General features: G+C 34.1%; 1 protein-coding gene across 2 annotated transcripts; it reads right to left on the minus strand.

Moving 5' to 3' along the window:
• Positions 1 to 3,425: 3,425 nt before the first annotated feature.
• On the minus strand, positions 3,426 to 9,655 carry LOC145593982 (alpha,alpha-trehalose-phosphate synthase [UDP-forming] 5-like). Of its 2 annotated transcripts, none has more exons than XM_081650340.1 (4): positions 9,264 to 9,655; positions 6,155 to 8,220; positions 5,446 to 5,719; positions 3,426 to 3,993 (listed from the first exon to the last, which is right to left on the minus strand). In XM_081650340.1, exons 2-4 carry the CDS (start codon positions 8,146 to 8,148, stop codon positions 3,670 to 3,672), a joined length of 2,592 nt encoding a protein of 863 aa, XP_081506466.1. In that variant the 5' UTR covers positions 8,149 to 8,220; positions 9,264 to 9,655; the 3' UTR covers positions 3,426 to 3,669. The 2 variants fall into 2 exon arrangements, with proteins under 2 accessions (XP_081506466.1, XP_081506463.1); XM_081650337.1 differs by lacking the exon at positions 9,264 to 9,655 and adding an exon at positions 8,927 to 9,213.
• Between the last annotated feature and the right edge of the window lie 3,675 nt (positions 9,656 to 13,330).

The following is a 13,330-nucleotide window of genomic DNA, read 5'->3' on the forward strand; positions in this document are numbered from 1 at the left end:
TTTTTCCATTTATTTCACTTAAATGAGTTAAATCTTAACTGAAATTTTAGAAATATTTCATTTTAGGGTAACTACTATTTCCCTGTATATATATATATTGGATCCAATTTTCAAATCAAAAGTTCAAAAGTTGGACAAAACAATGTGCAAAATTGGGCATATGCCTATTTAGGGATGCTATAATGCTTGAAATTTGTGTAGTTTATAGTCAACGTCATAATATAGTGACAAAAACAATATAGTCCACAATAAATCACAAGTTGGATGCAACAAAAACATAGAGCAAGATTGTTTGTATACTATATGCATGAACATCATCTTCCGTATCAACAAACTAAATGGTAAACTGTATATATGATCTCATCGTTTGCATGGAATGCATTTCAATATAATTTTTACTTGAACAATCTTCGATAGTCAAGTAAAACGTATTTATTCCATTTGAAATAAGGTGTTATATATGATATAATTTTATTAAGGTATTATACTTATAATGTACCGTATATGTTATTCTCACTTGAAAATTACTACTCATTCAAATATTTAATCGGTAGATTGAATCAAATTTATTAGATTTTATGTGACTTTAATTTATTTTCTTGTACAATACTTCAAGTTATCATATACGATCAAAGTTATTTAATTTGCTTTTGTACGCCTACTGTAAGGCCGTGTGGCACATCTATATAGTCTCTATTTAGTCGATCTTGTAAAGGGGTACGGTATTGGTGTAATCTCTAATTCTCTATTGTCATTTCCATCCTTATATAAAAAATATGTCTATTATACAACTATTTTCTTTATAAAAAAAGTTGTCATGCATTTATAAGAATACGTACTCAACTAATAAAGCAAGCATGCATGAATGATGAAAAGGATATGTAACTATATATTATATATATATGCGTGCTATGGTGGGTTTGTACCTATTGTAAAGGGCATCTCCTTAATCAGCTTAAGAAGGTAGGAGATCATGCATGCCACAACTTATGCATGGTTTGAATATGATGTCAATTCAATCTTCAACCAAGCTAAGCTAAGTTTGCATTTTATATACTTATATTTGTTTCCACATTAAAGTATGTGGTATCTACTTCCTACCCCAATTAACGATTACAATTTTAGAAATTCTACCAGTTTGTATCAACTTTAATTGCAAATCAATTTCTTAGTCGACAAGCTAACAAAAGATGGTGAGTTACAATCATACTCAATAATCATCAATGTATTAACTGTATCTGATTCATCAAATGCAGTTTGCTACCACTACATATATTCAATTCGATGAAATGTTGTACTCCCTTGTTTGGAAATAATCATCACATTAACATCTAGTATGTATTGAGATAATTATTACTCTGTACTTAGTAATAATTTGATAGCAAACTAGGGATGGGGTAATATGTAGTTGTGTACTCGAGTACGTAGTTAACCTCCAAATCAAAAATACAAAAAATATATATTATGTGCTATGTATCACCCCGACCCCAATAATTCAAAGTGAGGCCTAATGTCACCAAATGCACATCTAGGACCAATAATTGTCTTCACATACCAATACAAGTCCTTCAGGCGTAATTTGTCCTCACTCATGCGCACCCTTCTCAGGATGTCATCCATCTTAAGACATCTAATCTACTACTAAAAAATTCATCTTGTTAATATAAGTTGTATATTAAGTTCATTATATTGTACATGGTGCACAAGTAGGGGTGTTTGTTTATAAATCGGTCCGGACCGAAAAAATGGACCAGACCACCTCGGACTGGACCAGTCCAGGCTTCGGGTTCGGAAATTTATATTTTTGGTCTAGTCCAAAACCTATAAAAAAATTAGTCTTGGACCGGATCAATTTTTTGATTTAAAAAATATGTGAAACCTTAAATAATGGTTAAGATTATCTTTAATAAGCTTTAAAAAAAATTAATTTTATTAACTTTTTTGTACTAAATATATAAAAAAAAAAGGTAAAATATAGTTTTCCCTTTACTTTTTTCGAGTTTTCCATAAAATTATTAAAAATTTAGATTTCTTTTAACAAAAAATCTTAAATCGGTCCAAAGCGATCCGGTCCGGGTTTTGGACCCATCTTAACCGATTCGGTATTCGGCTCTTAAAATTCTAATAATTTTCGATCTAGTCCGGTCCGGTCTTGGACCGATAAACAACACTATGCACAAGTAGTGTAGACCAGATTTAATTAATGTCAAGATCTATAGTACTATTATCATGTGTCTCTACCAACTAAAACTAATTAGCATTTATATACAGCAATTTAAAACGTACAATTTTCTAAAAAGGCGATGAGATAGTTGTATTATGAGGGCTATTAGATGGAAGGTGCTAATAAAATCATAGGCGGTCCAAGTTAGCATGTATAGTCTTTAGAAAATAATAATGGCATCTTGTTATGGTCATCACCAAGTCATTTTCATGTTCAATGCGTGATGTGAACAATGTATTTGTGTTAATGTATGGTTTTATTATAGGCTTGCATAAGTTCACAAACTATCCATTTTGTTTTCTATCCACAATTTTTTCCTCCCCTCCTTTTTGGGTCAAATTACTGCGGAATAACACTCCACTTTCGGGGCCAAACCTAACGTCACTTTGTTTTGGACATTTTCTCTAATCTTCAAACCGATTGTCAATTCAATTATTATTATCACAACAACCTTGAACCCTCGAGCCATATCAAACCACGCTGTCTATTTTTTTATTTTTTTTTCATCATATATTTATCAAGTCATTATGTTGTAGATTTTGCCGATTTAGCAATTAATTAGTAATAGCCTAGATTATGGTATTACATGGAACTTATACGGAACAATCAATTGTTTGTTGCTTAGCTTGTTAGTTGTTAAGCCGTAACTGTTACTTGTTTGGACTTGTTACATGCAATTATGCAAATAAAGAAATAATAACATTATTCACAAGAGAGGGCCTTGCAATTAATAGTTGGGCCTTAACATTAATTAAGAAAAGAATAACTCATTCAAAACTTTAGAGTGTTCTATCTTAGGTAGGCCCAACTTATTTCTGTTCATTCGTATTGGAGATTGGAACTTGGATGCAGGATGATTGCCCACACCCACACCCACACCCATCACTTGCTGATGTCAATAAATTTTTTATTTCATTTTTAATTACTTATTTCGAAAGTGCAAAATATAGGATATTGTCTTTTATGACTCTATTTACACCGTCACATATATTCAGATAATAGAGTAGGTGCGACACTGAATGATAAAAGAGCTTAAGTTAGGATCAATACTATCCATGAGCCGTCTCAAACGTTTACAATAACCCTTCCAGATGACATTGTACTTATGACTTTGACTTTACTAAATTTTGTACTAGTAAATACTAAAGAAGCTTGCACTAAACTTCTTACAAGGAATTTAAACTCTCACAAATATGAGGCATTAAGATCAAAATACCCCAATTGAAAATCAAGCTACTAGCAAGATCACCGTAAAATCATTCTAAATATCAGGTGATCGCGATCACCCTTCCAATCTATAACGCAAAAGAGAACGCCTTTAAGGCTTTTATCACTAATATGACTCAACAAAGAGACCTAAATACCTAAGGAAATGATGTAGAATTGGTTTACAAATCAGAACCTAACACTGTACATGGTGAAACAGAGCAAAAGTGAGTGATCCCTTACTTATCAAAGATGCCTTGTTTAGAAGTCGGTATACCATTCGTAGTTGCCTGCTCTGAGGCAGAAGCAAGCCCCTCCAACATCCTTAAAATCTCGCTCGTATCTTCAACATAGTACTTAGCTTTGCTGGGTTTCTGGCCAACAGTACAGGCAAATACTTCGGCAACAGGTGAGAGCGAGGAAGTCGTTCTTGCACTTGATATAACCTCGAACATGTCTTCATCTGACCTATCATCACCGATGCAAAGAACAAAATCAGGGAGCATCCCCTTCTGCTGCATTGTCGCAAAGAGACGTTCTGCTACTAGACCCTTATTAATGCCCTGTGAACAGAAGAGGAATCAGACATGGGAGCAGATAATTTTCTTATCATGAATGTCCAATGTATACCATATTAATTAGTCCTTGTATGTCAAAATATCAAAACAGAATCAACTTGTATGAGAAGATTTTGTAACACAGAAGAACAAAATACAGGGTGCTGGACTGCTGGGGCATACGGTGCGGATCAGTGGACGCGTAAATACACAAGCAAAACCTAAAAAAATACTAGTAGCTAGCAGTGCTGTCCAACTACCGATATAAACTCTGCAGACACCAGGGTTGAATTATCGCCATTTTTCCAACAGTCCTAAGTCAATGGCAGTCCAGTCACATGATTAAGTAAAATTGGGCTAGCATAGATAACAGGTATGTGACTATGCACTCTCTAACAAGAAAAAAAATACAAGGTGATAGCCTTAGTTACTCAATCTCATGGAGATATACACCTACTAGCACACCAAAATATGTGTTTTATACCCTGATGATCCATTAATTACACTTGAATTGCTCTCCTTGAGCCTATGTTACTTGGACTCGGATGAAGTGTCCAATTAGACACGGGTGTCCAAGTATCGGACTCGCCCATTTTCTTGAAAAATATTGTGTTTTTAGTTAAAAATAAAGTGTCCAAGTGTCGGTGTCGGTGTCCGACACGAGTCGTGTCGACACGGACACGTGAGGTAAATGAAAGAGTCCGAGTAACATAGCCTTGAGCTACATCTCCGACTTTACTTGTAAGACCATTCTTTTCAGACACATTAACAGCATTTTTCACCATTGTATTTGATCTAAATAAGAAAGACAGCGGAGCATTTTTACATGGGGCGGGGAAACAAGTATGGAACAGAGCTCATTAAGAGTTTTCATGACATCAGACAGGGTCACAACTCTGAAAATAGCATATCGAATGTAATTACTTTCAATACAAAATTACTCCCCTCCTCCATTAGTAGAATAGTAGGTGTCAATTTTTGCTGGAGGTTTTATTTTGTTTGACAATTTATCTTAAAATAAGTCAATATTTCAAATATTTATTAACTATATTCCATGAAAGAAAAGCGAAAGCAACAGTTATTACTTAGGGTATTAAACAACCTAATAAGCTTAATATTTCAAGTAAAGCCTTTAGTGTTGAGTAGAATTTTAGAAGACAATATGGTAGGTGTGCCTTGCCAAAAGCTAAGGCCCACGAGTTGTTTCTTCCAAGTATTTCTTTGTTCTTTCTAAAAAAAATAAATAGTACTCGTATGTGTCTCAGATAAAGTGTCTTAATATGAGACATGCCATTTTTATTTTTTTTTTAAAAAAAAAAAAGTGCAGGACTCATACAGGAACAACTACCAATCTCCCTCAACTTTCATACTTCGTATATAGCACAGAGATTACAAGTAATCACTCTATACATAAAGTTTCATACACGGACATTAGTGAGATAGCAGAAGATGACGAACCTGCGGTTTAACTTCAACAATGTACTGACCACTCTTTACAGAAACAGGCTCGTTGGCAAGGACACTTTCGAGATGATCTAGCAGCTCCTTTGCCTGGCATGACCCAAAATCTCGATCTGCATACCGGTAGTTCCATACAAGAGCACTTTCTTTTGTCTCTATGAAAGAGCCATCAGTTGTCTCAGCATATAGCTGCATCACTGGCTCAGCCACATGTTTCCAGTCAAAATTCGAAATAGGTTTACAAATCTCCCAATCAGCATCATTATCATACCTGGGTCAGAAAAAAAAATAAATAAATAAGTAAACTAGAGTTTACCTCCACAGATTCATTTTCAAAGTCTATATGTTACCTTTTGTGCTTATATAACATTTACTGTCAGTTTGTATGTTGATTACATTGGCTGACACCTTTACAACTTCCTAACTTATTTTCAAGTCTCTATATCTAAATGTCTCTTAGAAAAAGTCTCTACTAGTCTATAAGACCAAGAACAACAACCAGTTGGTATTGAAAAATCAAACCATGATCCCGACTTCTATTGATCTTTCAACCAGTGCATTCCCATTTTATCTATAAGACCAAGAACTACGGAATAGATATTGGGGAAATGTTGGGAGTATTATTCCTAAGGTGACATTTGATAATGGTGTTCGTATTGAAAAATCAAATAAACTAAAGAACAAAAGGCAAAAATGGCAAATCTACCTGACAAAGTATCCATGCTCTGCTGCAATGCCAAGGTTTTCACAAGAAGAAAACCATTCAGATAGCTTTATTTTGTCCTTTCCACTAACTAGGAAGACAACATTTTTTGAATCCTTACACAGGCTGTTCAAGACTTTAACAGCCTCCACAATAGGATTTGTGCTCACTGAACTCTGCATCATCATGGTACCATCACAATCTAAAAGAATAGCACGGTTCTTTGTCCTCTTATAAGCTGAAACAATATGCTCGAGAGAAAGCTTCCTAAAACTTGGATCCAAAGCAATGACTCGAAATCCTAGTCCAAAACCAATACCCCAGCACCTTCTTTTAACATGTTCCCTGCATGCTCTTTCAAGATCCTGCAAAAAGCTACGAGCCCAAAATGCAACATCATGTGTGCTCACAAATCTATGGTGTTTCTCATGGCGCAGCTGTTTCTCAGAGTCTGGAATAGTTAGGCCAGACTCCATTGCTTCAGCTACAGAATCAATGTTCCAAGGGTTGACCCTAACAGCCCCACTGAGTGAAGGAGAGCAGCCAATAAATTCAGAAACAACCAGCATGCTCTTCTTTGGTACTGTGGGTCCTAGCCCCAATGCTCGGTCTAGATTTGCATTACCTTGCCGGCTTATTACATACTCATATGGTATAAGGTTCATCCCATCCCTGACTGCTGTGACTAGGCAACATTCAGCAATCACATAATAAGCAATCCGCTCATAGAATTGAAGTGGAGTATCAATCAGTATTACAGGTCTATATCCTGCTTTACCAAACGCTGCATTTATCCTCTTAACCGTGGCACTGGTTTCAGATTGAACTTCCTGCACATCTTTACCACGTCCTCTCGCTGGATTAGCAATTTGAACCAAAACAACCTTGCCTCTCTTATCAGGTTGTTGAAGAAGCAATTGCTCCATAGCCAAAAGTTTCAAGCTGATGCCTTTAAAGATGTCCATGTCATCAACCCCAAGCATGACAGTCTGACCCTTGAACTGTTCTCTTAATTCAGCAACTCTGACTTCTGTCTCAGGAAGATTCATCACAGATTTTAGCTGGCCCATGTGAATTCCTACAGGAAGAATTTTGATGCTAACAGTGCGACCATAATATTCCAAACCGATGTAACCTCTCTTGGATTGGTAAGAAAGACCTAGCATCCTACTGCAACATGAAAGGAAATGTCTAGCATAATCAAAAGTATGGAAACCAATGAGGTCAGAATTCAGAAGTGCTCTCAGAATTTCATCTCTTACGGGAAGAGTCCTATAAATCTCAGAAGAAGGGAACGGACTATGGAGGAAAAACCCAAGTTTCACCCTATTACAACGCTTCCTCAAAAATGTGGGAAGCACCATCAAATGATAGTCATGGACCCAAACATAATCATCATCAGGGCTGATCACTTCCATAACTTTATCAGCAAAAATCTTGTTTACTGACACATACGCTTGCCAAAGGGATCGGTCAAAACGACCGCCAAGATCAGGTGACAGAGGAAGCATGTAATGAAACAAAGGCCACAAATGCTGCTTGCAGAAGCCATGATAGAATTTGGTGAATAGTTCAGGAGGAAGAAAGGTCGGGACACATTTGAAGTTCTCAAACAAAGTATGTGCTACACTGTCCTGTTCACTTGGGTCAATTTGTTCTCTGAGGCACCCAACGTAAACAATTTCAACATCCTCAGCAAGACCATCCTTAAGCTGCAATAGAAGTGAATCCTGATCCCAGCTAAAGTACCGCCCTCCATTTTCACTCTCGGGTTTATAGTGTACCCGAAGAGGAAGCTGGTTTCCCACTATAATTACACGCTCTTGGTTGACAGAAGAAGGAGCATCAGAGCTTACACTATTGCTAGCTTCATCATCTAACTCAGACAATACTCCAGCAACAGTCTTTACCCTAGGGAACCTCTTTTCTCCCCGGCATAAACTCGGGAACTGGCCAGAAGCCAGATCCAGTAAGTTCGAATAAGACCGTGATACCATGATAGACAACAGTTCCCTGAAGAATGTGCAGTAAATGAAGTACGTTTCCTTCTTCCTTACACTGATATTATCCTATAATTGTCATGAAAATACAAAAAGCCAATTAATCATAATGCCACAGCATTTCAGCCTAACTAAAAATATACTCTAAAACTTTTGCAACAAATTGTTCAGAATAATGATGCTTAACTATTCTACCACAGTTAAATTTGAAACCAAAGTTGTTTCAGATCCCATCATCAAACATAAAAAGCCAGATGCTTAACAACAACCCTAACATAAAAATAATAAGAAAAAATAAAAAAAGAAATTCATTCATAGAACACGGTCCAGATAATACTCATGTTTCTGCTATATGTTTCCCATTTCAGCTTTCTCCCCACCTTCACTCATTAACCCAATCATGCAAACATAGAAATTAAACTATCTTAAATCTTTTTTCAAGAAAAAATTGCATCAAACATAAACACCATTCAAAGAAGGAATCACACCCCAAAAAAAAAAAAAAAAAAAAAAAAAAAAAAAAAAAAAAAAAAAAACACTTAACAATATACTCCCTCACTTCGAGATTAAATGTTTCGTTGATAGTGTAATTTGAACTAGTGATACGACAACTAAATCCGGCCAACGAGCAACAGTATAATCATAAAAAGGATTGTTATACAAACTCAAGACAAGAAAAATCATGTCAATATTCCAATTGAAGATCACTTAGAAACCAAATCAAATCAAAAAATAAGAACAAGAAAGCTTTTCTATAAAAAAAAAAAAAACTCACCAGTCACAACCCCTTCAAGATTCCCAGCAAAAAGCAATGTAAAAAATCACCTTTTGTTTAACAAAACAAGCAATCAAATTCTATATGAAGGTAGATTTCACTTTATTTCCCAGAAAAACTGGTAAATAAAAAAATGAACCAGTACATAAAATGTGAGCACATAAACAGATAAATGAAGACAAGTGGTGATATAGTGGGTGCTGCAAAAATAGCAACCAATAAGTGTGACATAAAAAAGGCAACAAATGTAACAACATAAACACTAAATAACACATTTATTTAAAGCTTCATCATATTAATTTGCAGAAAAATTATTAATAAAAAAAACTGTATTAACCTGAGATTAATTAATCTTGAGATTCCTTCAACTTTATAATCTGTAAAATACTAGTATAAAGCAAATGGGGTTTATAATAATTAAATTTAAAGACTGTTTAATGAAATCAGATTTAGGGACAGAAAATCATCGAGATTCCCTCTTTCTTTCAAAAAATGGCATTTGATTCTTTGTTTTGTTTCTCTCTCTTAAGGGTAAGAAAGAGTTAGGACAGTTTCCCCCTCCCCCGCACATAACTAGTAATGTTTAACCATGGTTAACCAATTTAATTATGCTTTGACAACACATTATGAAGGTATTTATTATCTTACTATAATGAGTGGATTAAGACATTTATATTCTGCTAATATGGCTACATGTTAAAGTTAAGTGGGCATGAAATACTCTAAGCTTTTTTAAGGCAAAATTTTAAATGAATGATTGTTAATTTGTTACGCGGTGAGTAGGAGTAATGGCAACTTTAACTAGTATTCCGCGTCAAGGCTAGCATTTATACGGTAGTGATTGTTATACAATGGGTTTGGACTTTTGGTGTAGTGAGAAATTTGAAGGCGGTGATGTAGCCGGAATTTAATTTTAATCCTCATATTTTACCCTTATACTTAAATCAACTACAGATTGTCTATTTGAAAAATAAAGTTTGTTTAAGCTTGTCATAAATAAATATTCTTCAATCCCTCAAAAAAAAAAAAAAAAAAAAGTATTCTTCTCATAGTAGCCAAGGCCTAGGGGGCTAGGGGTGTGATGGGTATGTAATACTTGTATGTTTGGATCTAGAGGACATTATTATTCTAGTAATTGACACAAGTAACAAGGTAGTGATTGTACTATCATCACAAATATAAAAATCAAATAATTAAACAAATAGGCAAATAGCTAGTCTTGGATAAGGGCAAAGTTGAAGATCAAAACATTAACCTAGCTGAAATTAAATTTTATATTGATGAATTATTTTATTGTTCAACTATTATATGTTTTAATCTTTTACCAAGTATATATTTATTTAATTGAAAGCAACTTCTGTTTTTTTAAAGCGTTCTGATAGAAGTCTAGAACTCATTTTTCAAGTTTTGGGGGAAGGAGGAATTGAAAGGCACTTGCTAAGCTATAAATAAATTAATTTGATGAATTTATTGTGACATCTTGTCAAGATCATTGTTTGTCTGTCTAGAATGTACAATTAGGCACTGTTATATTAGAATTACATGCATGACTTATTCCATAAAATTGTATGTAGCAATTAATTTATAGTTACTATAATTTGTACGTGTTTGTCATCACATACCTTTGATCATTGTTTTTTTTTTTTTTTTTTTTTTAATGAAATCTTATTTAATTTAAAAGCTAATTACATTGATACTTAAACAATAATTGAAGATAGATATAATATGTAGTACGAAGTAACACTTTACATAGTAAGATTTGTTAAGTTTGTATGGAGGAAGACGCCTTGTAGTATGATCATTGAAGATACTTATTTAGTTGCCTATAATTTTGATTATTTTTTATTTTTCTAGTAATCACATTAAAAGAATGGGGATCGATAGATGTTGCTGCTAGATTGGAGCCTTAGAATGGATGGGGTGGATCATATTTTTGTTGATTTATACTTGTACTCTGTTAGGGATGTTTGACTTGATAGAACCCGATCTTGTTTAATTTGACTTTTTGACATAATAATATGCTCCCTTCCCCTTTGCTTTAAAAAATAAATACTAATTAAATAAATAAATAATTACTCCGTACGACATTTAGACTAATTAAAAATAGTAAAGGGGTAATTATTATAATATTTTATTATGAACATAATAATTAAATTGAAAGTCTAGTGATGAAGCAATGAATGATGATAAATTGAAAATGATTGCTAATAATAAGAATGGAAATTGATGAATTTTGACGGAGTAAGAATCGTGATGGTGACTGGTAGTTGTCACTTAGATAGTTAGATAGTCCACTGCACCTCAAGTCTTAGCAAAAAAATGTCGGGCAATAAAATTATACTTTTGTAAGAAGTAATTTGCACCAACTATCCCACATTTCCACCTTAATTATAAAAACGACTCATGAAAACAATTGATGGTACTAAACTTTTTGTCTCTTTGTTGGCCATAAGAGACAACTAACCTATTTTAACAAGCCACTATTGCTATATTTACTTTCCAACATGAATAAAATATCATTAATAACAAGAAATAATAATTCATTTCTTGATTGCATATAAGGAAATTAAAAAATAAAAGGGATTAAGAAGTTGATATTGAGGATTAATAACAACAAGAAATAATAATTCATTTCTTGTTCATGACTTGACTCTACTACTTATCTGTTATGTCACGCGATCATATAATAAAAGTACTACAAGCGATTAACCAATTTAAGAAAGATACGAAGTTTATAATTAAGTAAATTAATGAATTACGGAGTATTTAAGATAATTTTACCACCGATAAAAATATAATATTAAGTTTTTACTGTTTAGTCTTTAAGATTAGCTCATTCATAACCTTTTCTAACCACTTTCTTAAATGCAAGTGACATTTTGTTGCAAAAAAGGTTAAATGCATCTCCACTTGACTGTTGAGAAAGTAAATGAACAGATTCGTCCACAATCAAGGTGGAGTTTTGGAAAGCCCAAAAGAAGTAATCAATTCAGTTGTATTGGTAGACAGAAATTAGTGGGCCTACAAAATTAATACAGTATTGCTCATCTTTAATTCTTGGTACCATCTCTATTATTGGACATTCGTACTTTGTTAAGGAAATGTTCTCACATGATTACGCTTTACTTACAACATTCCTTGTACCCGTTATTCGTCTGTGACGGGTGGGTAAAACCCGTTATATTCATCAACCAATCCACTCGTTTTCACTTACGCCATGTTGGGCTATCAAACAATCCAAATATGATTTTGGTACACTAAAATTTGATAATATTAAGTGGAAGAAAGGTCTATAAATAATCACTTGGTTTACCTTGATTCACATACAAAATGAAAAAGCAAGTGGTTTTTAAGTTAAAAGAGCTATAATTAATACCACTATTTCGTACATATGGCTCCACAATTGGTTACAAGACTTATAAAAAAGGTTGTAAGTTTGAACAATATAAGGTATAGTATAGCCTAGGGGTGTGCAAAAATTCCGAATACTCGGAATTGGAACCGACGGGTCTGGAATCGGAATTGGGAATTGGACCCGGTGGTTTCAATTCCGGGTAATAAATTAAGTACCCGGTTATAACCAATTCCAATTCCAATTCTCAACTTTTTGCAACAGGAACCGATTGGGTACCCGGTTACCTAATATATGCCTAAAATAAATAATTTTTAAATAATAAAAATATGTTGAATGTATCTAATTTGTAAATTAAAAAAGTATTACTAATACCTAACATAAATACAAATAGCTTAATGCATATATAAATATATAAGTATTAAGCGCTAAAAATGAACCTAACTAAAATAAGAATTATAATTTGTATTATATTTTAACAATTACATACATAAGTGGGTACCCGAAACCGGTACCCGGTGGTTCCAATACCAATTCCTAAATTTTAGGACCCGGTTGAACCAATTCCAATTTCGGATCCGAATTTTAGGACCCGGTTCCAACCAACTCCAAGGCCAGGTCCTAAAATTTTGATCGGGTACCCGGTTTGCTCACCCCTAGTGTAGCCAACTCTAAAAGAAAACAATACAGTACAACCTTAAATCTTTAATTGATTAAATTAGAGTGAGAGGGAACATGCAATTGTGCATTATTAAGGTACATTCTATTCACATGACGAGGAACTCTAGCCCACTCCCAGGTATGGGTCCTTCTACCTAATACCATAATATAATTTTTTTTTCCCGTTCCGCCTCTTCATCTTCTTCCTCCCTTAAACCCTTTCCCCACCTCCATGGATAGCTCCCATTGCCGGCCAAACCTCCGCCCCGCAAGAAACCCACCCCACCAACTATTACCTTAGTCGAAGTCCAAAAACACGCAACTACTTCCGTTAAAAATCACTGGAAACCACCCAAAAAAATAACCCAAAAACTAGAAAACTATCTAGAGAC

This window comes from Chenopodium album, chromosome 2, assembly GCF_948465745.1.
Source record: "Chenopodium album chromosome 2, dcCheAlbu1.1, whole genome shotgun sequence".
NCBI classification, from domain to species: domain Eukaryota; kingdom Viridiplantae; phylum Streptophyta; class Magnoliopsida; order Caryophyllales; family Amaranthaceae; genus Chenopodium; species Chenopodium album.

Bases quoted from the DNA above. Each gene is read 5' to 3' on its own strand.
- LOC145593982 (XM_081650340.1), bottom strand. From the start codon at position 8,148: ATGGTATCACGGTCTTATTCGAACTTACTGGATCTGGCTTCTGGCCAG. The intron at 5,720-6,154 runs GTAGATTTGCCA...TTTCTGACCCAG, and splicing joins GAGCATGGATACTTTGTCAG to GTATGATAATGATGCTGATT. The intron at 3,994-5,445 runs GTTCGTCATCTT...TTCTGTTCACAG, and splicing joins TTGTTGAAGTTAAACCGCAG to GGCATTAATAAGGGTCTAGT.